Source organism: Vanacampus margaritifer, chromosome 1 (genome assembly GCF_051991255.1).
Source record: "Vanacampus margaritifer isolate UIUO_Vmar chromosome 1, RoL_Vmar_1.0, whole genome shotgun sequence".
In the NCBI taxonomy this organism is placed as follows: Eukaryota; Metazoa; Chordata; class Actinopteri; order Syngnathiformes; family Syngnathidae; genus Vanacampus; species Vanacampus margaritifer.
Genome location: NC_135432.1, coordinates 53,312,232 through 53,338,246, shown reverse-complemented (window position 1 = coordinate 53,338,246; position 26,015 = coordinate 53,312,232). Strand labels below are relative to the sequence as shown.

Genomic DNA, 26,015 nt, shown 5'->3' with positions numbered 1-26,015 from the left:
CGCTGTCCAATTTCTTCAGGTGTTGTGCTGATGCATTCACAAAAAGCAAATCACCATAGTCCAATAAAGGTAAAAATAAAAAAAAAGGTACCAAAATAAGACGTGTTCTTGCTGTAAAAGAAAAACTAAAATTTGTTCCTAGAAAAGAACCCTAGTTTTAGCTTCAATTTTCAAACAAGGCCCTCAATATGTGACTTGAAAGGTCAATAACAATACCTAAATACCTATAAGTAGGTACTATTTGATAAAAATCATTAATTAGTCTGGATTTAAAACTAGCTTTACTTGTGTCAAATGAGACTGCACAACATCAAATGTAGACTGTAAAGATTTAAAAGCTTGTTCAATCACCCAATTAATTCATATCTGTGTCGATTTATCTCGCATGCTACTCTCCAGCCCAGAAGAGGGAGCATTCACCTACTTCCTGTGGTTCTGTAAGCGGAACATCTGAGAGACAAGAGATCAGTGAACCGCCAGTTGTGAGAAGCCTATTTGTATTGAAATGTTATATTACAGTGATAGAAATAAACCGAACGACAAAGGCAATATATTCTGTATATTCTCATGTTCTTGTAGATCCTGGCCTGCCAAAGCAGCAGTCCAGCTGAGATGGAAAATAGTGCTGAGGGGTACCATCACTGCGCAAGGGTCAAGCTCAGAGAGAAAAGTTAGAATGAATCTATGATTATGTCCTCATCTGTTGTATTAATTTAATGTTTACCTTAATTACTAAATTCTCATTCTGTTCCATTTCACACCTGCTTGCCTTCCTTTCCCAGGTGAGAGTATTAGCAGCGAGACGTCAAATGGCTACCTGAATGAAAGTGAGGTCACCTGGCAGGTTTTTGACGAGGAAGCTGACAATCAGTCCACCCAGTCAGCCCACATGGACGTGACCGCTGACCCCCAGAGCCAGGGGAGTCTGCTTCTCAGTCACCATGAGGCTTTAGCAGGTGACAAATCATATACAAGCTCATGTTTTTTTGTGATTTTACTGCACAGGACTTATTAGAAAGGTGTATATAGGAAACAGATACTTTAGTTTTATCCTGATTTCTAAGTATTGGGTTTAGTATTTTGGAAGCATGAATGGAAAGTCAGTGTGCTGCTCAGTGAGACATCTCCCAGACCCTTACACACGAACACACTGTTGTGACTTGTTTGTTTGTGATCATCATGAAGTTTTTGTCTTTGTCATTCTGCTCCCCTCCCCAAACCCAATTTTATCCCTGTCCCTTGTTTATAGGTCCTGAGTGTACTCTCTCCCCCCACTCTTCACCCCCACCCCAACACCACAACCACTACCACTATCCTCAGAACCCCCCCGCCTCCCCAGCCCTCGTGGTGCACACTGAGTGCCCGCAGGATTGCCCCCTGGACGACAGCATTCATCAGTCTGTCTTACATATGCCACACCACTTGGGTACTGCTCCATAGCTGCTCCACATCACCGAGTCTTCATGCGCTCCCTCAACCTTGACTTCACATCTTAGCATACTTTTATCTTCACTCACACATCTTTTGCTTCATTGGATTTAAACTGTTGATCTTTCTATAAACTTTCTCTGACAATTTTCTGTTTCCCATCATCTAATCCAGTGGTCCCCAACCACCAGGCCGCGGACCTGTACCGGCCCGTGGACACCTTTGGACCGGGCCGCACAGTTGAAAAAAAACAAACTTACTGTACTTTCGGTTAATTGATTAGCCGAGGCTTAAAAATATTTTATTTTGAAAAGTGACCAGATTGTCTCTGTTTACGACGGACTCTTGACACATGTCAAGATGCTAATTATCTCAGTCGCGTTTTGTTACCCTTGTTATGGTAGTGGACTTGCGTTTGTTGTCGTAGCCTTTTATTAATCAGCCGACGAACAGCCAAGCATCCCCCCCACCCCCAACACACTGGGTTGCCGGTCCGCCAAAGTTGTGGACATGTATGAACCGGTCCGTAGTGAAAAAAAGGTTGGGGACCACTGATCTAATCCATCTCCCTTTGTCACCGCTCTGTTGCCCACTAAGTGGCGCTGTCTTCCTACAAATCCAGAGGAACTCATTTGGCTGTTGCATGTGACCATGTATATTTTCCAAAAGGATTTTTACAACACAGCTCTTCAGTGGACAAGGATTTAATCAACCCGTGATGGCATGATAATCCTTAAATTACAAATGTGTACAAACATACTACATAATAAATTGATTTTCAGCACTTATTGATTAAATCCTATGTCTCATTGAATAACATTTTGACTCATTCTGTGACAGTCACAGCAATAATACAGTTGCTGCCAAAATGAACAACATCATCACATACAAACTTTGATGCTTTTGTTCTCTTTTTTGACCATGCAGACAGCAGCGAGTGTCTGACGGATGATGTCAGCATAATTGCAGGTGGGACCCTGACAGGATGGCATGCTGATTCAGCCTTTGTCCTATGGAGGAGGATTTTGGGGATCCTTGGAGACGTCAACAACATCAGATGCCCCAAAATCCATGCCAAAGTGTTTTCTTATCTCTATGAACTGTGGCAAAAACTTGCAAAGGTAAAGTGGAAAACCAATTAAACGTTCAAATCTTTAGAAATACTAAACTTCACCACACAGCATTTTCTCTAAAATGACTCTTATTTGTTGACTGCTCGCCGTTAAATCTGTGCTTCCAGATTCGAGATAACCTTGGTATCAGTGTGGACAACCAGTCTTCTCCTCCCCAGCCTGCATTCATTCCACCCCTCCGTATGCTTGCCTCCTGGCTCTTCAGGGTACCAACAACTCGTAACCTCTAACAACAGCATTGAATGTTAATAATTCCGCTGAAGCAAAATGTGAAAAATGTGTATCATTCTGTTTTGAGCTTACTAAACAGATTCACTAGCAGTACAATTGAATGTTGTCTAATACAATAATTCTTAAAAATGTTGAGTAATGAATATGAATGAGAATGTCCTTGGACAGATGAGACAAAACTGGAGCTTTTTGCCAGGTCACATCATCTTGATGTGCATACAAGGAACAACACTGTATCTTTTATGAAACATTGAGGAGGCTCACTACTGTTTTGTTGCATGCAGCGCAGGAAATCTCAAGAGTATGACATTCTAGAGCAAAATGTGCTGTTCAGTCACAGGTTATGCGTTCTTCAGTAAGACAAAAACCCAGTAAACACTCATAAAAACACCCCAAAATCATGAAGAACAAATTGTTGAACTATTCTGGAGTGGTTTGAAGAGTTATATGGCTAACAAACTTTTTTTCAAGGCCACAAATAATTCTGTTTGATCACAAAAAAAAACATGACTGAATTTTAGTAGTTCAGCAAATTTCTACTTGTGACTATTGGTCGCCAACAATTTTGCCCATGTGTAATCATTGAAATTTTGGTAAAGGCAAATGATTGAATACAGCGAGCTCTTAAAATGGATTTCAATAGTTTGGGCGACTGTGTCTTTATTTGCAAAGTTGTTAATTGTACAATTTAACCCTTTGTTGTCTTTAAATTTGTTATACTAACAAAGAATGGATTGAACAATGGTAAATTTAAAAAGGAAAAAATGGCGGAATTCTCTCTTGAACAGCGAGAGTGATTTGACGGATGCATCTTTTTCACAAAGTGTGTGCTTCTCCATCTCTCACGCAGGCCACCATGTTACCAGCAGAATACAAAGCAGGCAAACTGCAGGCCTATAAACTGATCTGTGAAATGATGACCAGACACCAGGATGTCCTCCCAAACATTGACTTCCTGGTGCACCTTTACCACATCATGCACAAAGGTTTTACTAGCAATGACCAGGTATGACCAGTAGGTAGTGCTGCTGCATCAGCATTACATTTCATTTAAGCCCTTGACTGCATGATTAAACCCCAAATGATCATTTTGTGTCATTTCAGAAAAACATGGTTTACATTTGCCAAATATGTCAAATTGACAACTACTCTTTTTTGTTGTTGTTGATTATGTAATTTGGATTGGTCGTAGTTTGGATAAGCATCTTCGATAACAAAAACAAATGCAAAATCGTTTATTTCTGCCCCCATTTTTCATCATTAGCTGAACTTCAAGATTGAAGACTAATAGATGGAAGGCCTTGTTTCTCTCAGACATTGTTCACAAATTTGTCTAAATCTGTGTGATGATCATTGCACAAGTGTTCCTTTGCCTGCACTCGATAAAAGGCCACTACAGTCACGTACTTAGGTATTTTTAAAACCGAATTTACCCCCCTTCTCCGTGTAGGAAAAAATTCCATCCACATTGCCTCGTTTGTTGAACTCTTTGACTGCCAAAAACGTTAAATGAAGTTTAGTAAAAACCTACGGAGGGCCGCCAAGGACGTTAAAAGACGTTCTCCAATTTTTTATTTTTTTTGGGGGGGAAACGGGTGGAGGAAAGCCTTGGCCAGCTGTGGTGAAAGTTTCAAGCAGATCTAGTTAGCCTAATGACTATTTTTGGCCCCTAGATGGCAGCAATGACTCTCTTTTGACAAGATTGGGTAGGCGTCAGTAGAAGACATGAGGCGGAGCTAGAGGGGACAATGGCTGGGGAAGGGAAGAGAACATGGCGACCGGTTGCAAGCAGCTCACGCTCGAGCAGTTTTTTTCAAAGACGAAAAGCATCGACCAACGCTAAAGAGCACATTGATACAGACGATGATCATCATCGTTGATGATGATGGTGACTCCGAGGTTGGAAGCGTTGACGCGGCAGTAGAACACGTGAGGCGGAGCTAGATGGCTGAGCAAGCGAACAATGGCGATCGGTTGCAAGCAGCTCACACTTGGGAATTTTTTTCAAAGACGAAAGGCATCGACCAACGCTAAAGAGCACATTGATGACGACGATGATCATCATCGATGATGATGATGGTGACTCCGAGGTTGACGCCGAAGTTGGAAGCGCTGACGCGGCGGCTATGACGACGTCATAAAGGTTCACGGGCTAGCGATGCTAACACCGGAAAACGCGGAGCACAACCGAGCACGCTCGGGCGGACGTTCAATCGGACAACGAAGAGTACCCCGAGTCCAATGCATATTTATCGGAGGAGTGGGTACAGTCTGCTACTTGCTATTCCCCGGAAAAAAAGGCCGTCAAGAAAGTGTAACGTCTGCACGCGAAACGGACAATCGAAGTGAAACGTATCTGTTGTGCAAATCCTGCTCCGTCTCCTTGCACGCAGGGCAAGAAAAAACTGTATTTGAAACATCCACATAATTGTAAATAGTACCACAGTTGCACACATTTGTAAACAGTTTGCGAAATTGTTTTGTCAAATTGTTACACTGTTGAATGGAAATAAACGTATTTTGCAATCTAAAAACACTTTTTCATTGTTGGTGGTGGTGTATTACAGAAGTAAAGCACTATTTAGGTGTTTGTGGCATCATTCACAAAAAGAAGTGTAGAATTCACGAGTGCATGAAATAACATCGTTTCACAAAAAGAAGTGTAGAATTCACTAGAGTGCATGAAATAACATCGTTTCACAAAAAGCTCTTTTTCTCCGCTTTTTGTTTCAAAACAGAGCATTTCGGTGAAACTAACCATTTTCTATTGTTGATTACTGAAGAACGGAATAAGGTAGAAACAAACTTTTTTTTTCTGATGAAAGATGAGAGTGGTAGTATGTGTGTTTCCATAGTCCAAACACAACATTTTCTGTGGACCTTGAAAGATCAGTCAAAATGCTTAAATCGGCTGGCACTGGCGACATCCCGCTTCTGAAAACGTCTGGCAGTCAAAGAGTTAAAAACCCCGCATCCACAGTAAAACGCATTCGTGTGTTTTTAAGCAAATTTTGTACAAGTTTGCCAAGCCTCTTAGCAGCAGTAGTTAGCCAAATACTGCTCAATCAGAAGGAACTTTATCGTAATCTTTTTTTTTTTTTTTTTTATAATAATAATAAAGAAATACATGTACAGTAATTTCTGGACTATAAGCCGCTACTTTTTCACTTGCATTCGACCCTGCGGCTAATACAAAGGTGCGGCTTATCCATCAGATCACAAGGGGGCGCACTATTAAGGAAGCGCAAGAGCATCAGGCAGCGCAAAACATACCAAGTGAGCCCAAATACAGTAGGAGAGACAGAACGAGAGCGAGACAATCATGGAAAAGAAAGTAGCGGGAATCTAGTTGCGGTAACATTAAAACACCTGTGGCTTATATGTTTAACAAACTCAAGTATTCCCCAAATTTAGCTAGAACGGCTTATAGTCAGTTGCGCCTGAAATCCAGAAATTACTGTAAACAGACAATTAGGGTGAGTACATCATAACGGAGCATAAAGGAAAAATTTAGCTAGCGCGGCTTATAGTCGGGTGTGCCTTATAGTCCAGAAATGAATGTAAACAGACAATTAGGGTGAGTACATCATAACGGAGCATAAAGGAAAACCAAAGAAGATAAATACAAAATCTAAAAGACGCAGGTTTTTTTAAACAACTTTATTTAGCAAAGGCAGCAAACACTATCAAACAAACATATGTAGAGGAAGGTTTTAGAACCTTCCACTGCCTCACAAATCACTCGTGCACAAATGTTTGGCATCCCTTGTGTCTGGAGCCAATGCACACATGAGGTAATCATGAATTGCAGAATAGAGATAGAACTACCACTTCCTAGTCACTTTTTAAAGCCATCTCCTTGGTCCTAAAAACCCCTGCGATCTTCCCCCAGGTCCTAAAACCTTCCAAATTAAACATACAACGCAAGTCAATGCACTTAGCGTCACACAAGACGTCGAATGAGTTTCCTTATGCAAGATTCATTATCCATCATATGCCATAACACTGAGACGTTTCTGACAATTTGTGCAGAAATTCTTATTCTAACTGATTTTTGCAGCAGATTTCAAGGTGATTGGTCTCAGTCAATCAGAGGTGAAGATGCGGGATGTGGGCTGCACTGGTGTGTGATTACACATGTTTGCTTGTGAGGCCAGTTCCAAATCCCTGAATCACCTTTGGGGACTACTTTTTATAGAGAAATGAGAATGTTATTCACGTTCACAGGCGACAGCTCTGGCGGGCATTCCTGCAGTCAGCACGCCAACTGTACCCTATTTGAAACATTGTGACATCTATGAGGTTGAGCTGTGCGGTAAATATATACAGTTGAGAAGCGTTTTATTGTGGGCAGCCCAAAGATAATGTAATAATTATGCTGTGTAATCAGTATCTTGATATTCTGCATTTGTGAGATGAATGGATTATCTTGGCAAAGGAGATGCGTTCAATGGCAGATTTTTTTTTTTATATCTGAAAGAAATAGGACTCATGGAAAATGGCATAAAAAACTAAGATGATACTTTTTTTTTTTCTTTGCAGCGATGCTGTCTTTTTTTTATCCAGCATCGGTTTCTGACATCACACATTTCCACAGAATTAAAGCTGTAAAGTGGTGGTACTATATTGTTTATTTCAGCTCATGTAAACATTACAGACAGGTGTCCTAGTACTCTTGTTCCACATTGTATACTGAAGATGAACTTGGTGAGGATGCAGATACACCGTATAGGCAGTAGCACAGTGTCTTCTCTTTTGTTGTTATGTTAAGTAATTGCCTGCCAACCAGCTGTGTTAAATAATTCTGCTGTGTTTTGGCATCTTCCGGTCTTCCTTTAGTCACACCCTTCATCATATTTAAATCTGGCCTAGCTCCACTCCTTCCAGACGATGCAGAGTAGAGATGAATGAAGCCTCCCCCTTCGCTCCCATTCATCCACCCCAAAACAAAGAACGGGATAAAAGTGGGAATAGAGGGTATTTTGGATACAAGTATGTGTGTGCGTGTGCAGTTGCCCTTCTGGCTGGGTTTCTATTGCACCTTGGCAGTACGACAAGCTTATTAGAATGTTTTCAATATCGTTCAATAATGTTTTGAGCCCCTGCCGCGTATTCGTGATTAATTAAGGATTGACGTCTGTCGCGCTCCGTTAGACTGACAAGTCGGCCGGAGGCCCAGAGTGGGCTGGCCCTTGTGTGTATGTGTGTATGTATGCGTGTGTGTGCGTGTCTGTGAAGGAGCGGGAGGACAGCCAGGGGATCATAGTGTTGAGTGGAGCAATGAGGGGGGCACACCGAGGAACAAGGCAACATTCTCTCGCTTTTGTTACAGCTCTGTATAATGCGTCAGGGGGCCAGAGCCAGTCTGGCCACTGAGGCATGCTCAAATTGGCCAGAGAAAAGAGTCCTCACACCACACAATAGAGGACAGCCGCACGCCTGCTTAACATAAGAAAGTGGCTCTTACTCGACCCCTCCTCCCCTCACTCCTCCTCTAAGCCACCCTACCCCACCCAGAAAGAGGAAAAAGCATATATTTTGATGTGTATATAAATTATCTATACCTAGTCATCTACTCTGTGCATTAGTTAAAGACGGCTTTTAAATGTCGGTCTGAAATTACTTAATGTTTTGCTGTTGTATTTACATAATTTAAGATATCTTTTATATATCATAATGTAGCTTTTGCACAGATAAAGACGTATTCTGTTGTAAAACACCCATGCTCTGTAGACAATTGAGGGGAATCCCAGTGTAAGTCATCACCATTAAATTCAGTTAAGCTTCGAGCAAAATGAGAGTTCCCTTGGAGGGATTGTTCCTCTAACTGACAAGAGGGACAAGGTCATGGCCATTGTCCTTATAGTTTGTCCTACTCTGCTCTCATAAAGACATGACAAGCCATGACAGCAGTAATCCATCCAAGAGGTCAGCTTTCTGCTCTGTAGCATATTAAGTCAAAGTAACCGCTCCCCTACTTGGTCCAGGTACATCTTTTTAAGAGAAGCTTTCTCCCAAATCGCATGGGGCATTTCTATTCATTTTTATCATTAGTTGATTAATAGTGTCTGATCTTGACTATGTTTACATGTAGGAAATAACCCTTTTAAAACCTGAATATTGCTTTCTTCTTTTTTTCTTCACTTATTTGTATTCGCATGGAATCTTGGTCTTTGTAGTACAGGACCGACTTTGTATGTGCCACGTCGTTCCATTTTCACGTTATTTTCTGTCTCTACGGTGACAATGCCACAGTTTGTATCTATACACACATATATACATGTAGCCTGTATAAGTCCGTGCTTCTTCCGCGCAACCTGCCGGAAATTTCTCAAGCAAATGTAAACAAACATGACAGCACAGGCAAAGAACCATACTTTTGGAGAGAGGTGAGTGACAATATTATAATGTTTTTTATTGAACTTAAAAAGCTAAAAGCAGAAATTATGTCTATTTGTGTAATGACTTGCAAACGGAGTATTCCAATCGAGCACAATGACCATGTATACGGGAGTAACTGTGTCTGCCATGCATGTAAATGGGTTATCTCGAATGTTTCAGAAACCATAATTCTGACCTTAACTCGAATATTGACTGCATCTAAACGTAGTCATTAGTACTGGTTCACATTATTAGTACTCCTTCATGTTCACGTCGTTCAATATTCTCGTTCACGTCAATGACCGAGTCCCGAACAAACAGGAATCGCTTACTTTGTGTACTTTTCCCGAAAAAAAATTCATAATTCAACATATGAAAAATACAGTTTGATCAAAATAATAAATGGGTTTTTGGAGTGCACTTTAATAGCTTATCTCATTCAAACATATTTTGTCGAAGCCTACACTGGCCGTTGACGCCGTGTACCAACCCCACGGAAATAACTTAAATAACTTTCTCTAAGCACCAGGACCTCACACCGTGTACGTTTTTTTCCCATTTGAAATCCATCTGCGTCGTGTGTACTAGCTTGTTAGCCATTCGTCCTTGCTAATGCTAAGGTAGTACACTCACTAATGGCGAAGATGGCTAAGGATAAGCTAGTACGCTCGCTAATGCTAAGCTTGCTAATGATAAGTTAGTAAACTCGCTAATGCTAATCTATGCTTAGAAGATGTAATGTGATGCCAACAACTACACGTTTAAGCAGCCAATTATTACCGTTGCTAGGATGGTGTCTCACACACAGCACATCTGCAATTCCCATATAAAGAGAGATGCCAGATCCCATTCAAATGTTTATCTCTGACAATATGCATTGACACATTGACTCAAATGGGAAAATTATGAATCGGTGTTCGTTTACAACGGCCACTCCACTACATAATTTGAGTCACCACCGATTCGTACAGAGCCCTATTGATAAACTTTTTCATTGAAACACGGAAATATCCATGTTTAGGGTATTAGACCGGAGACAAATAATTGTGTTTTACGGGTAACATAATGGCAGAGTGCACTCTGTCACCCCAGAGGCCGGCAGGTGGACAGGGTATGCTCTGTTTGAAATGAGGTCAAATGAAAAGGTCTGAGGTGGCTCTATTCAGAGGTACATTAATGCTTCTTCTGTTGCTAGGTGGGACCATTCCTTTTGCCAATGTAGAGCCACACAAGCCTCAATTCTCATTTCTATACACTGCTTAAATTTAGGCACCAGAAAACACTTTGCGTTCTCCATTTGTGTCTTCCTTTAAAATACTCATTTCAGGCAATCAAGCAACAGTTTGTGGCTCACTAATTACCTCTGACTGCACTGCACATTATGTTTCAGAGGTCAATTACCAACAAAATGAGGGTAAAATGGACCCTCAAGCTCTCCCCACCAATTTTCTGCAGGCAGTGCGTCCTTTTGGATCCACTTCCTGCATATGACCTTTTGTGTTTATTCCTGTTCTTTTCAGCTCAGCTGTACTTTCTGTTTGTCAAAGCTTTCAGTTATGGTTGAAGATAGAAAAATGGCACGGTAAGACGAGAGACGAGAGACTCGTGTTTGCTGAGTTGCCCTGTTGCTTTAGAGAGAAACAGCCTGATGTTTGAACTGTGGGATTTGCACAGGTTTATAGCCAAGAAGACAGGTGTTTTCAGGCTGGACCTTGCCTTTGTACACACACATGCATGAGTGAGTGGAAGATAAGAGAGAGAGAGAGCGAACACAGTGCATACTCATACGTATAGTGCATGTGTTTTTCTGCATTGACCACAACCACTTGTATTTTAAGATACACTCTCAACAAGTCTTCCACTGCTTTATAATATTTTCCTGTTGCCTTTCAACCTTGTTCCAGGTGCTTTTTACACTGCGCATCCTTGAGCAGTTTATGCAACCTAATTAGCATATCCCAATGTTGAAAGAATACCCATCTGCCACTGAGCCGCCTGTAGCTCAACAAAATACTATGTCTACAGCTTTAATTACTGGTTTTCCTATCTGTGTACATAAATATGATTCACATAGGTCATAATCTTTTGTTTCCGTATTTTCCTCTTTGGCAATCCATCTTCCGCCTCTCTTTTTCTGCTGTCTTTCTTTGCCACTATTGTTTTTTTGTTTTGTTTTGTCTTTTTCTGTGGTTGACTTAGTATCCTGTCGAGTGCCTTACTCTCCTTGCCACACTTAAAATGCTTAGCCTACCTGTTGGGAGAGGGGGGGGGGGGTGCTTTCTCCCCCCCATGTCTCGGACATTGTGGTCCATTTACAAAAGTTTTTGGTCCCCCTCCAACCAAAAGTCCATGTTCAAGCAAAATGCACACGTTTTTTTAACTGTAACTCTGCTCTCGTGTTATATAATTTGCAATTCCAGTGAAGTTGTGATGTTGAGTACAGCGTAAATAAAAACAGAACATAAAAACAGTTTACTTTGTGAACTCAGCAGAAAGATAACTAGTTTGCCGATCACTGGCTAGATTGGCAAATGCGTCATGAGCACATTCGCGCTAGCAGCTAGCTTTGTTGCATCAATCACCACAGTTAGTTTGACAGTAGACTTTCTAGGCTACCTGTACCTGACATTCAGGTTTGGTATGGATAGTATTCTCAAGAATCAGCCTTGGATTTATTTTTTATTCACTCTACAACTCAGCACACAGATCCGCACTTTCCTTTCATCGTGGTGCCAGATTTCTTCTTTGTGTTTTCTGAATTCTTTCTCATTTCTTCTAGTACTTTACAAGTCATATTTTTATGCAATGTCCCCCAGTGTTCAGACTGAAACACCATAGTTGGATAAAACCTTCCCTTTTGAACAGGCTTCACCAATCCCAGTCTTCGAGGGCCAGAGTCCTGCAGGTTTTAAATGTTTCTGTCTTCCACCACGCCTGATTCTACATATCAGGATTATTATCAGGATTATTATCAGGCTTCTGCAGAGCTTGCTGATTAGCTGATTATATGTTTCGGGTGTGTTGGAGGACAGAAACATCTAAAACCTGCAGGACTCCGGCCCTCGAGGACCAAGATTAGGGAAGCCTGCTTTAGAACAAGATGACAAACGTGTTCCTATAACTTTAGGTAAATGGATTGAAGCACTGTTCAATTTCATTTATTGCACTTACCTCTTTCCATTGCTTGAAATGAAGTTATACAACCATATTTTTTTTATCTAGACTTTTTCTGCCCACTGTATATTTGTTTTTCATTTTATTTATTTATTTATTTTAAGACATTTTATGTACTCCACACAAAATATTTTATAAACAAATGGAAAAAGATAACAGAACTATTAATTTTGTGCAATTTTTAAGGGGAAGTCAAGTCAAAAAATGTCTTTACAATAATATGTTCTATGGACACCCACTAGACCCGAACTTGTCTAAACGTGGCATTCTGATTAATACGTGTATTGCATTTGTGGAATATGAATTAGTCAGATTAGTCACCAGTTTTTACTCATCTCGTGGGGCAGCAATTTTGCCACTTGCTGTCAACTGAAAAATAAATTTGACTTGACTTGATTTAAGGGCTCGGGTAATGACCATCACGTCTCTCCTTTTTTCTAAGTTTGATCATGTAACATTTGCATGCTGAGGCTTGACCAACTGTGATGTCATTTTGAGTCGACAGCAAGTGGCAAAATGTCGCCCCTTTGATGGACAAAAATGATCAATAAAGGCGTTTTTTTCCGCACAACACTCCTATGTGCGTCCGGTTAAATACTTCCTGTAAGTATAGTATTAAAGTCTCACTTGCAAACACACAATGTGTCAACTTATTTAAAATTGAGTTTGTACTGCCATTCATTGTTGCTACCCACTACTGCAGATATCATATTAAAAGTTTGATTTATTTTTGTCACAGGATACTTTGAACACGATTATCCGTTCCTGCTCTCCAAGATTCTTCTTCCTCGGCCTGCCGGGCTTCACAATGCTGGTCGGCGATTTCATCACTGCTGCTGCCCGCGTCCTCAGTTGTGACTCTTCAGAGGTACACCCAAGTTTCAGCATCCTTCTGTGACACTCTTTACACCAAGCAGAACAGTTGCCACAACTTTTTTCATGTCGAAATTTGGAAAGGGTACCAAACAAGTACTGAAACTTTTGTTGGGTTCCCAAACTGAAGTGCACTGGTTGGTTGAAAGAGAATTATTTGTCAAATGACATCATATTGTATTTATATCCAACCTGTAAATTGCACATAATTTATTGGTATTTACATTAATTTTGAATTACATTACTAGGTATTTAACTTAGAAAATAATTTCGATAGATATGATTAATATATTTTTTCCCTGTGCTAGGCTCCCAGGATGGAGGCTCAAACAATTCTTGGCTCGTTAGTGTGTTTCCCAAACCTTTACGTCCACATTCCAGTTCTACGGAGTGTAGCTGGCTCTGATGACGTTCTTATAGGAAATGAGGATATCAAGGTAAATCACTCAGTGGGTGAAACCTCAAGGGGAAATTATTTTTAGTATTTTTCATTACCGTAAAGGCTTTAAAACCACGGGTGACTTCAATCCCAGGATGCACATTGCAACCTATGGAGTCTGTGTGAGCGGAACAACTAGACTATAATCTGATAATGTGTGTCTTTACACTTCAGGATTATCTTGTCAATATCCTGCTTGAGGCTGCAACAAAGGAACACTGTGAAGGGGCCAGGTATGTCATTACATAGATGAAATGCTGTGTTTGAGTTTGATACCATATGAGTGTTATGTGAAATCAAAAATAGAATGATGGCAATCTTAATGTGTTAGCTGAGATGTTTGTGTAAAGCCATTCTTTCTGAATAGAATGTTGTTTTTTTACTTGTGTACTATATATTTTTTGCACTCAAGGTGTATTGCTGTATGCAGCCTGGGACTGTGGGTTTGCGAGGAACTTATGCAAGCAAATATCCATGATCAGGTGAAAGACGCCATCAACGTCCTGGGAGTAACACTTAAGGTCAGTAGCCGACTTATGTGTGTCTATAAAGTAAAGCTTCAGTTCAAGTACTGGAACTGAAAATGGAAAGTGTGCAGGTAGTCTATGCTCCCTTTGTAAGTATGACTATAACCACTCTTCAGCATAGGCTTTTATTTTGCAGTTTCTGTATATCAGTCATTCTGTGGAGGTCAGGTGTAACTGATGCTGGATCGAGGGGTCCTAGCTCACTATCTCTGTTGTAGCTCATCACAAAAAGTATTTGGTAGGTTCGAGGTTATGGTTTTCAACTCTTGCACAACAAATTTATTAATATTATTTATTTTTGTAGCAGTCCTCTATTTCCATGAAGAGATCCAGAAAACCAGTTGAGGTTTTTTTTTTTCTTCATGGAGAGGGACTTGTGTGGTGGCGTAATTTTGAGACTGCTCTCTGTCTCTGTAGATGTTGGCCAATTTAAACAGCTACATCTCCCAGCTTCCTGCTCGAGCAACCGCCCCCCCCCCCCCCCCTTTCCATCTCTAATGGAGCAGTAATCACTCCCCTGTACAACTTGACACACAGACTCCGACAGCACCAAAATAGAGGGTATAGGCTGGGTAGAGTGTGTTGTAGAGGGGGAGGGGGTTGAAGAGTGGCACTGACAGTCTCTTTTCTAAAAGCAGGTGCTGAACTCTCAGGGCCTCTTTTTTGTGTTTGGCCATTTCTGCACTCATTGCATTGTCTACCCTTGTTACATGTTGAGAGGCATTCAGCTGGAAGAAATGGGAAATTCTATTTCTGAACACAGAATTTCAAATCACTGAAGAAATTCACATTTGGGCAGAAGTGGTCACTATTCTTGTCTCTGAGGAGTCGGGGGGTTGATGAAGCATGGGTAAAAGTGGAAATAAATGTATGCTGATTAGTTATCAAAATGTGGACAATTTTAGAAGCCTGAACAGAACATGGTCTTTTTTTAGAACATTTGTATGGCCAAACTTGGCTTTAATTGTGACAGCAATGTCCCCTTAGGGCTGCCGCACACTGCATGATGCTTCCGATTCGTATTCAGACCTGACCATCGCAAAAAGACGACAGTTTGCCACTCACATTGGCTGATTTAGTGTAAGGACTCCTTGCCATGTGAACTATGCGAGTCTGCATCGTGTGAAGCTCCACTTACAATATGTTGTACCGCAGCACCTTTTGTTAAACCATAAATTGATGGAGTGTCAGCCAAGGAAGACGCAAGTTGCTACAGAAAGAGGACACGGGTGAGAATAAAGATTAAAAAAAAAATTGTGACGGCACAAACTAAGGGGCCGTCTCTCTAGCTAGCTTGCGTTTTTATTTTATTTTTTAATTTCGGGTGCCTGAGCTCTAATTTATAAGTCACAGTATAAGCTGCAGGACCAGCCAAACTATAAAAAATGTGTGACTTCCTGTCAGAAAAATACAGTATAATGAACACATATACAACAAACACATTCTTCTTACCATTATTTATAACTGTTTTTCTTTTTTTCCGTGCAGTTTGGAAACAAAGCAGTGGCTCAGGTAGCCTGTGACGTGTTTCAGCTTCTCATCTCACACTGGGAGTCTCTCCAAAATGTGGAGCCGACTCTGCCTAAGAAAATCATCGAGGTAATATTCACATCCACTACTGAATATGCAAGTTACCGGCTAGCGGAGCATATACATCAACTCCCACCCCCACACCCTCCAGGTCCATTATCTTACAAAGGGGAATATAAATATACATAGGGCTGAGTGGTTTTATATGATTGAGAATCGTGATATCACGGTGAGCAGCTATGAGCATATTTACCCGATCATATGCAGCCGAAATGTTTGTGACCTAATCAAAGCAGGGCTCCAGACACCAACTTTTTTTGTTTACTAGGAGCACATTAGCTCCTAACCTGAAATTTTAGGGGTGCACAACATAAGTCGGCTTGCAAAGGAAAGTATAGTACTAAATATTCAATAATAGCATTTCAAATATATATATATATTTATACCGGTTGCACAGGCGTGAGTAAATGCAACAATCACTCGCACTGGTCACAAATTTTAGGAGCAAAATGCCACCATATAGGTGCTGAAGCCCTGCGGATACAATCTTTTCCTTCACTTTAGTTTACAAGTTGAAGAAGTAAACAGAAAGTAATGGTAAGAAGTAAACAATGACCAAACGTGCATCGATAAGCATCCATGACTTGGCGTTATCTTCCGAAGATGAAGCTATTTTGACAAGAGATGTGTGGCAGTATCTCCAAAGCGATGTGGTGTAAATAAAGCCGTTGCACATGGTATGTCCTCAAAAATGGGCAAGACAGTAATCCTATTGAACCATTTGAACAAGTACCACCTAAGTGTTGATGTGGAAAGCATGAAAATATGAGCTGTGGCTGCACTGCATGCTCACGTCACATTAGCAGTTTAGCCACTACCAACTAGCCTTGCAGCCACCGGATCAAAGCAGCAATAATTTCCATCATATTTTGATAATGCACATTTGCAAACAGCAATTATGTTAACACTATATGTAGGTTTCAGAACTTAAAAATTAAAATGTTAACATTTCTAGGTGTATTAATTGTTCCAAAGGGGTCAATTTTTAGTAGTTCACTGTGTATTATACTGTAGACTATTCTACATTTGTTTTACTGTTGGATAAAACATGTTTTTATAATTTTCCTTTCCTGTTCATCATCATCTTTTTCATTTAGTTTTACAGATGTACTTCATATGTAAATGAAATGTTGGCTCTCCAGCTTAGTTTTCAGTACAGATGCTTTAAAACTAAAAACTTAAAAACAATGTAGTTGTCATAATGATCATGATTTTATTTTTATATTAGCACTATACAAATAAGATTGACTTGCCTAGTCCAGGTTGTAGTCAACTGGCAAAGGCTTCCTGAACAGGGTAAATGTCATTAAAAATAGATGGATGAATTTGGAAAGTGTGCCATCTGAAGGACAGAAAAGAACTGTCAGATTCCTTTTCTCCTTAGCAATGAGTCTTTTTTTTCTCCATGCTTTGTCCTTTTGCAGATATTTGTGGCCACAACAGCCTTTTTGTTGCCAAGCGCTGAGCACTCAACAGTGGAAGCAGACAAAAAGGTACATGTTGGATTGGAAATGACTAAGATCTAAAGGACCTTGATCTATAATGTTGGAATGGTGCATTGATGGAGGAATGTTTTCACTCACTGAAATTTTTTCTCTTTTCTGCTCTTCCCCTTTTGTTTCATTTGTCCTCACTTTCTTTTCTTTAACCATTTTTTGTTGATGTCATTTCATTTTATCTCATTGTTTACGTTTATGAACTATATTCCTAATTTCCTCAGTTGGTGGTGTCTCTCCTGCTGTGTCTATTGGACTGGTGCATGGCTGTTCCTCTGAGTCTGCTGTTGGAGCCTATTACCACATCTCTGCTGGAAGACCACAAATCCCACAAAGCCCCTCTCCTGGACTACATCTACAGGGTAGGTAGCACTGTCATCCTGGTGCCAGGATAGCGTTTAGTCATTTAGAATTTTTTTTTTTAGATATATGTAATCTATTAAAGCTGAAATTTACTTGTATTCATCCCTCTGATCCTTCATTTTTGCTGTGACCCTGAGGAGCTTCAGGCCTAAATGAATTACGTATTATTCATTCCCTCCTGTCTGGGCAGATGTGGTCAACGGCAGATCTTTGTAAGGATGTCAGCGCTGATAAGAAATGGTCCAATTATTCAAACAGGACCCTTTGTCCATTTGATCAGCTCAGACCATAAATGCTCGTCCTGCTGATTTGAATGGAATATGTCTTAATATGCGAGCGACTGCAGCTGCTGTAAAAGCAAAGACAATTAGATGTGATTGGTTGTCTATCGGAAGACAAACAACAAGGCCCCTCCGGGTTTCATTGGAAGTGATACATCAAGCAAGGTGTGACAATATTAATGCAGTATCCAGGCTGAAATATGTATATTTACATACTAATTATTCCACAAGAGTCTCCTTTTTATTCTATTACTGACCACAATGTCAAGGTAGTGGTCTGTCTGCTATTCACCTTGCTTTAATTATAAATCTCAATTAAAAAGCTTTTTCTTTCTTTTTTTTTCTTTTGAAATCAAACGACCACAATACATATCAACAAAAATGGTTATCATTGTCATGCTTTTCATCTTGGCATAGTGTGTGCTTGTGAGGCCTAATAGAATGCAGATCCACTGCAAAAGCAACATTGCACCAGACCTCTTTGGCTTACTGGTGTTCAGCCCAAGCTTCTCCATCTGCTCTCCGTTCCTGCTTCAGCAGCCAGCTGCACCACCCCTCTGTGCGGGCGTGTTAGGTGTACGTCTGTCTTTGTGAGGATCAATTTAAATTTGAACCTCTGTGTAAGGGTTAACTGTAGTGATAAATATGCAAATTTGTGTACGACATAGATTTTATGGGGCCGGTTATGTTAAGACAATGACATGGTCAGGGTTAGGGTAAGTTAACGGGGCTGTCTCGAACATATGATCCAAACTAATTTTCTTCCAAATTGTTGTGAGATGGATATGTTGGCCCTCTTAACTACAGTGTGCTCATTTATCTGTTACCCTCCAAGAACTGTTGCTATGCAAAGTGTAGTCACTTAGTTGTCAAGCACAGCCGTGGGGTTTCCCCCTCCCTTTCTGTCTCTCCATCTCTCCACAGAGGGAAGCTCTTTGGGGGCTTTGGTGTAGCAGCTGTTTGGTTCAGGTCTTTTCACCATCAAGCTGCCAATCCCTCCCCCATGTACTCAAAGGTCTGCTTGGGAGATTCATCCACATACTGTCTACATTGCCACACACAATACTGTTTCAGATGATGGGCCCAGCCTGCTTTCCACCAAGTGCGAGCGCATGTATGCACTGAAAGGGATTAGCCTTTACATGGCTTTACTCCAAGTTGCTCTACTGTGACCAAGCAGGCCCCTCATTTACATATATTAGACATGTGATCTAACCCCCTTACGTTCACTGGCATAGTACAAATTACAGGTGTGTGGAGGGTGCATGTTTGTGCTGGAAGTTAAACACGCAACAAAAAAAAAAGTCTTAATTAAATCAAACAGTGTAAACCTGTCCGATGCCTGTAATCGACTGCCCCAGTGCGCCTTATCTGGTGCTGCCAAGGGATGCTCTGCCATCTGTTATGTAGATCGATACGTTCTCACAATACAGGAAAGATGGATTCCAAGCAATAAAAGCACTCTTTTTTTTTTTTTCCTCCTCTTCTTCCATCACCATGATGTAAGTGGATATGTTGTATTCCTCTTCCAGGAGATTGTTTTCATTGTGGGTTTGTACATTTGTCTGGGAAAATTCCCGCTACGGTTATTGATTATTCAGCAAGTGTATGGTTATAGGTGTGTATTCTTTAAAGGATGTTGCTGTTAAATTTTAGTGACCAAATTCACATGTAAGTGACAAAAAAAAAATGCACAATTTTTAATAGTGAGGACTGTAATATCCAGTCTATATGTTGCTACTTTTTTCCACACACTCCAAACCTGGCTTTTTAAACGATTTATGAAATTTCACGGCATAATAAGCTTCATGCCGCCAATCACAACTCTACCCTTTATTCCTTGTACCACTCCTTAGCCCTCGGTCGTGCGCGTTCACAAGAATGAAGGGGTGTCCCAAAGAGGGCTTGTCCTCACATCAGGCGGCACCTCGATCACTCGGCGTTTATAACTACAAGCTGTTGCTGTTTCCTGGTGTCTCGCATGATGTCACAAAAACAAGTAAAAATGTCCTGGATATGTGCCAATTACCTCTGATGCTTACAGAGTGTGTCCGAGGCATGAGTGTTGTGAAATGGCGATTGCTTTAATAACATAATTCTTGCCATCTGGGGAACCACTTTTCTACAAATAACGACATACTGTATGTATATATATCTATATATATATATATATATGTATGTATGTATGTATGTATGTATGTATATATGTATGTATGTATATATATATATGTATGTATGTATATATGTGTATGTATATGTATATATATATGTATATATGTATGTATGTACTGAAGAGGGTATATTAAAATCACCAACTGAAGGGTGTAGTTAATCCATAACTTTATGCGTGTCCAATAAACCAACTGGTGAGATGAGAAATGAACAGAGTTTCCTGCGCAGGATAATTCTTAAAGGAGATCTCCTGTTGCACCATTGAATCAAACTCCGACAAGTTCTGATCAACAATGCACACCCTCCTCTCGAAGGGCCAGCCTTTTATTACAATTCAGTCTCCAAGCAGAATATCTCTCCCTTCATGAATGAGCAAATGTGTTATACAGTTGAAGGACATGTCAAACAATAGAACTCTTGGTGCAGTTGCAGCTGTCTTCGTCTCTAGCCAAAATATGTATATTTTCAAGGCACTTTTCATATTCTTCTTCATAACAAAATCTCACTTTATCATTTGACCCAAAAGCACCAATGACCGTGACTAATGGAAAAGCAAAACAAGTTCTGTTCAAGACCACAATGTACGTGTACAAAATAAAACAAGAAATTCTGGACCAATCAGTGTATAGCAAAATCAAGGGCGAAAATATGTTTTCGTACAAAGTGATGAGAAGGAACTTTTCTAGACTAAATAATATGGTCCCAGCTTTAACCCAGAACATACGAGGTCAACATCATGTGCCCTGCTCAGGACACAAGACACTTTGACAAACTTAAAATGAAGAATTAAATGTTCATGATCAGTAACAATAATCGATATATGAAAATAGGTATTAAAATGTTATAATATCCTTCAGTCCCCCTTTTGGGCTTACGTAAACACTAAGCCCAATAACTAAATATTTAAACATTTTACACAAAGATTCCAGCGGGATCTACATCGGATGTTGCAGCAGGCCGGGCTGAGGAAGTAACAGACTCCATCATCATGTAAGAAGACTTATTTCGTACGTCCTGTTTTTCAATTGCGGCAGAAATAATTTTCTCGCAAAGGGAACGAATACAGGGTATACAACAACATCCGCATATTGTTATTAGAGCCGTAAATACAGCAATTGATATCAAAATTGTGGAAATTAAGGTTTTGTAGCGGCCAAATACAGTCATCCAATTATCCCATAGCGAAGTGTCTATACCCGAGTGTTCATTCATCTTTCTATTAAGTGTCCGGAGTCCCTTAATTGCAATAGTTAAAGTACCATCCGGTGCGGTATTATTAGGAATGAAGGTACAACATTGATCTGCGAACATTGAGCAAACTCCCCCTTTTTCTGCCAATAGCATATCAAGTGCAATTCGGTTCTGAAAAGCCATCAAAGATGTGGCAGCCAATTGGCCGTACAGCTTCAAATCCAGATTGAGTCCAATTTCCTAGTCTTTGTACATTGTAATGCACATAATTAATTCTGTCTACATTTTTGTTAATGGTACACCACCAACAAATTAGGGATTCAAATCCTGAAGTTATTTGATTAGTCAATTTGTATTCATTTGGCACACCTCTCGGCACTCCAATTGCATCAATGTAGGTGGGGACATTTTCCTGTTGCCAAGAAGATCGTTTAATTCTATGGAAAGGAGGAGAAGATTGTGGTTCCCAAGTGTCAATCATTTGTAAAAGGTTATCAACCGAGGTGGGAAAAAGTTGTACTGGCAAAAGAAGGGTGATGAGAGCACAATATCCTTTGCCATCCCAAGGCAACTTGTCAAATATCTGATTATGCCCACACCACCACCAAATGTCAGCCCTTGATTGCGGCTTGAATTTTTGACCCACATTTATTATTGTAGTGCAGTGTGAAATGTGATCTAGTTCTCCCAATTGTTCTCCGGTACCTGTCATTTTAATACATGAAAAATTACCATCTGCAATTTCCTTTGAAAATATTGGTTTAGTTGTCTGCAAATTCACTAGTGGATATATCTTATCCCATTGAGAGCATTTGGCATTTGGGGCAGTTTTATTCATAATTTCCATTATACATTGTTCCTCGATTTTAGCCGGGATTACTCTCAATAAAGGTCGTGGTCCCACACATACTACACACTCCTTACCAGAGGCGTGTGCTGCCTCGTGTGCTAGCAATAGCCAATTGTTGCTGCTTTTGGACACTCCTGTAGTAACCCTAAACCATTCAATTACACCATCAATCGGTACACTTACAGCTTTTACCCCATTCTCCATTGAGTATTTAGTCATTTTTGGTTGGTCTAGCTTACTCATAGTCTTATTTACACAGATTAGAATAGGAAAACGTGGGTCAACGCCGTGGGACCATGCCCATAACAGTAATCCAAAACAGGAGGTGTTGTACAGAGTTACATTAGCTGGTCGTATATTCCCGTCGGGAATGGAAAAGGTTAATTCTAGTTGACCTCCCATTTTACGCAGTGTTGTCCTTTTAGAAAAGAAAACAGCCTCCTTGCTTTTTCCCGGTGGCCAATATTGTCCACTTTGGGTGGTTATAAAAGTACCCCAATCTAGTTGCGCAACATTTCCTGTCAAATACCACCAATATTTCACCCATATTCCTCCCCTTGTCTCTTCCCATCCTCTAAATCCCTTTAATGACGTAATGGGAATTTTGACAGAGGTGTTCGTGTTTGGGGCAACTGTCACCGTGACTGAGTCATCATACGTTTTGGATATAACCCAGGGAATGTGTGGAGAGTTCATGTCTCGCTTAGCCCGAATTTTTGTGGTTGCGTTTACAGATGTGGTTAGGGGATCCCAAAAACACAAAATTGGCATAACAGTCAGTATAAGAAAGAGTGTCGTAATGCAGACGCAATTGAAGACGCATTGTCTCTTCGAAGCAGCCATCTTGTGATTTTTTCTTTTTTTTTTTTAAACAGTCGTCACTTTCTTTATTTTCTTGTGTGGATGGTGCACTCAGGTTCCTTGAGCAGCATCAGCAGAAGGTTGAACAGAGCCTTTTTTTTTTTTTTTTTTTTTTTTGAAGAGGGTCCTTCTGCCTCTCTCCAACTGCCAGGGGTGCAAAAATCGGTCACCGGGATTTTATCTTCCCAAGTTGTGACGCATTCTTTGTGGAATGCCCTGGAAAAAGGGACACATTCCTCCTGTTTCCATTCGAAAGACGTCCTCAGCGAAACTCAATCTTCATGTAGTAATTCCTCAGCTCGTTAGCTGACACTGGAAGCAGTTGAATGGCCTCTCGGCTGGCACATCTGGTCACTGGAACAGCTGGCTGGTCTCTCTGTTGATTCGTCAGATGGCAGGTGCAGTGGTGGCTGGCTCCTGAAGGTGGGGGTTGAGTAGAAGGCGGACCTCCGGCTGGTCTAATAGGCAAGATGTGGAACCAGGTGCCCCGTGGACTGGACTAGATTGACCTTTTCATCACCTTATCTGGGTGCAAAATATTTTCATTTAGTCACTAATAAACATTTATTCACATCCCTTCTTTTTGAAAGAGCATTTTGGTAGTGTTATTAGTTAGGGGTTAGTAAATGTTAGTAAAGTTCTGTAGGCCTCTCCTGTGGGAAAAAATTCTGTTTGTTGTGACATTCAATTAGGATCCAGCCTTTGGCTGACTTTAATGACCTGAGCACATTCATAAATGCAAAAAATGTAAATCTTTAGCCAGTTCAAATCTGACGAGGCCAATTTTGTTTACAGAATGTAATAATTATTGGAATGTTTTATAATATTTATTGTTATAGATATAGCATGGATGTGCTTCCAGCCATTAAATAAATGCAACTTTCGTCAACAAATAAAATCAAAAAATAACATCTAACCCCAGGGCCCCAGGGGAAAAATAGAAATAGAAATGGAACATATTCACCTTATTTTCGCCGTCTCTGCCAAAACTTACTCCTTCTCCATGGTCAAGGAAATCCCCAATTGTCCTCCTGTAAAATTCATTCTCACGGACTATCTATAATTATCGCATTAAGACTAACTTTTAATTTTAAATTTATTTATTTAACATGGACTGTTTGTGTCCTTCGCGACGATATACCCAGACCAACCAATAATTCCCCCATCTGAAAAAAAAAATCGCTTTAGAGACTCTTTCAGACTAATATATAAAGTTTTGCAGTAAATAAATTTTGCTTGCTTTTTGTTTAGAAAGAGGGGAAAATTTTACATTTAACCAGCAAATTCGACAATGCGTCCCAAGCAACTATTTAAATTTCAAAAGAGAATTCGGGAAAACACTAGAAGACCAAACTTAAAAAAGTAAAATATAATAATTAAGATTGAAATAAATTGTATCTTATCTGTATTCATATTAGCTGTTTCAATTTCTGAAACCAGACGAAATTTACCTGTATTATCTTTTGTACTATAAAAATATTGTAGCTTATGCCAATGAATTTTACAAAGAATCTCAGTTTTCAGCCAATTCATCAATTATTATTAATACATAAAGTTGCCCTTAGTTTTAATGTTACCATTAAGCTTGCTAGTCCCCCTTTTCGATGTTTGTCCAAAAAGCTGACTGTTTCAAAATAGACAGAGATAAACAAATCAGATCAAATCAAAATAGACATCAAACGTTTTTAAAATGTAATAAATCTGTGTGTATATAGTGTTGTCAATCAGTTCATTATATTTACGAAATGTTTTACTGTAGATGTTATCACCTTATATCTGTCAAAAATAGAGTGCAGTGTAAACAGTCAGTATCACATCATATGGCCTGGTATCACTAATTCAAGGAAAGCATTGTTTGTGGGGTTGAGTCACCATCGTAGTGGACAGTTCTGGACGCAGGAATGCTTTAAGGACGCTTGTGCAGAGCATATGGAGCAGTTTTTCATAGGACAGTTCGTGCGGAGCATTGTGTGCATTGGGCAGTGGAGCAGTTTTTCTTTTATCACATTTGTATATGATGGCACAGTCATTGTTGCAACAGGTGGCGCCAGGAACCTCCCCTCTCCATCAGGTATTGGCAGGATGTTTTGTGATGATGGCTGCATCACGCCCCTCTGATGGTGGTGGCAGTTGCAGTTTCTTTGTGGGTGGGGGTTTTTAAAGAGGTCTGTGTCCCGCCAGTTGACTTTGTTCCGAAATAATGACCCTTGACCAATAATCCTCACTCGACTGAAAACATTAAAATCTGCCCCAACAGTATTTAGGTTATAACATGTCAGTAAATATTAAAACCAAAAACTTCCTTTATTAAAAAAATTAAATAAAAATAATAAAAAATAATAATTAAAACAATGAAAGTTTACAATTTTAAATAATTGCTAATTATATGTCAATATTTGTTATGGTTTACAATATTTAATTTAATATGTTTTGCATACCTTCATAAATAATACTTAGGATAAAATAGGACAGATATACTCTAACAATTTACAAATATAGTTAATTAATAAGTGTGTAGTTTTCAATTAATGTTTTCTCAATGGAGGCCGCAGCCCGTAAAGTCAGCCTTTGGTCAAACGTCAAAGCAGGAATGATTTTTAATTACATAGCACCTCAAATTATGTCAAAAATGTGTTTCTTCCAGATAGCTTCCCCAGTCTGTTTGTAATGAGACTTCAAATGTCGAATTCAAAGGTTAAATATATTCAGGAGAGATTAAAATTACTTTCTATTTATAAACGTCGGAGAAAAAATAAATAAAAAACTCCTTTTAAATTATAATTAACACATTACTTCATCCCCAGGACCGGAACATGGCACTTTGGTGCGACCCCAATTGTCCTTAATGGGTGTGTCTCCTGATTCTGAAAAGATATTTAAAATTTATTAAACAATGTTCTCGCGCACAAACAAAATCATAAGGGAAAAAACAATCATCTATATAAGAATTATTCCACATTAATTGCCATCCAAGTTATTTGTTTTTAGTTATTATTATTATTATTATTAAAATAAGAGTAGAGAC

At 39.8% G+C, this 26,015-nt stretch overlaps 1 protein-coding gene and 1 long non-coding RNA gene across 7 annotated transcripts in view; one reads left to right on the top strand and one right to left on the bottom strand.

Annotated features, from left to right (window-relative positions):
• The window catches only part of ralgapa2 (Ral GTPase activating protein catalytic subunit alpha 2), a 113,085-nt gene that overhangs the window by 35,036 nt on the left and 52,034 nt on the right, over positions 1-26,015 (top strand). For 5 of the 6 annotated variants that reach the window (XR_013288657.1, XM_077547096.1, XM_077547284.1 and 2 more), the window contains 14 exons: positions 400-482; positions 580-670; positions 783-956; positions 1,250-1,426; positions 2,356-2,549; positions 2,669-2,767; positions 3,643-3,798; positions 13,087-13,215; positions 13,529-13,657; positions 13,834-13,892; positions 14,072-14,180; positions 15,675-15,785; positions 17,201-17,269; positions 17,497-17,634. Coding sequence is in view for 5 of the 6 variants with exons in the window: in XM_077547096.1 (XP_077403222.1) it covers positions 400-482; positions 580-670; positions 783-956; positions 1,250-1,426; positions 2,356-2,549; positions 2,669-2,767; positions 3,643-3,798; positions 13,087-13,215; positions 13,529-13,657; positions 13,834-13,892; positions 14,072-14,180; positions 15,675-15,785; positions 17,201-17,269; positions 17,497-17,634 (1,718 nt within the window). In the remaining variant the exon portion in view is untranslated. The remainder of the gene's footprint in view (positions 1-399; positions 483-579; positions 671-782; positions 957-1,249; positions 1,427-2,355; positions 2,550-2,668; positions 2,768-3,642; positions 3,799-13,086; positions 13,216-13,528; positions 13,658-13,833; positions 13,893-14,071; positions 14,181-15,674; positions 15,786-17,200; positions 17,270-17,496; positions 17,635-26,015) is intronic. The other variant, XM_077547457.1, reaches the window with a different exon arrangement.
• Positions 20,370-26,015, bottom strand: part of LOC144036701 (uncharacterized) — an 8,883-nt gene continuing 3,237 nt past the window's right edge. Inside the window, exons 1-2 of the long non-coding RNA XR_013288716.1 lie at positions 23,955-26,015; positions 20,370-23,515 (exon numbers count right to left, since the gene is read on the bottom strand). The exon at positions 23,955-26,015 is cut by the window's right edge and continues 3,237 nt beyond it. This is a non-coding gene — a long non-coding RNA (uncharacterized LOC144036701). The remainder of the gene's footprint in view (positions 23,516-23,954) is intronic.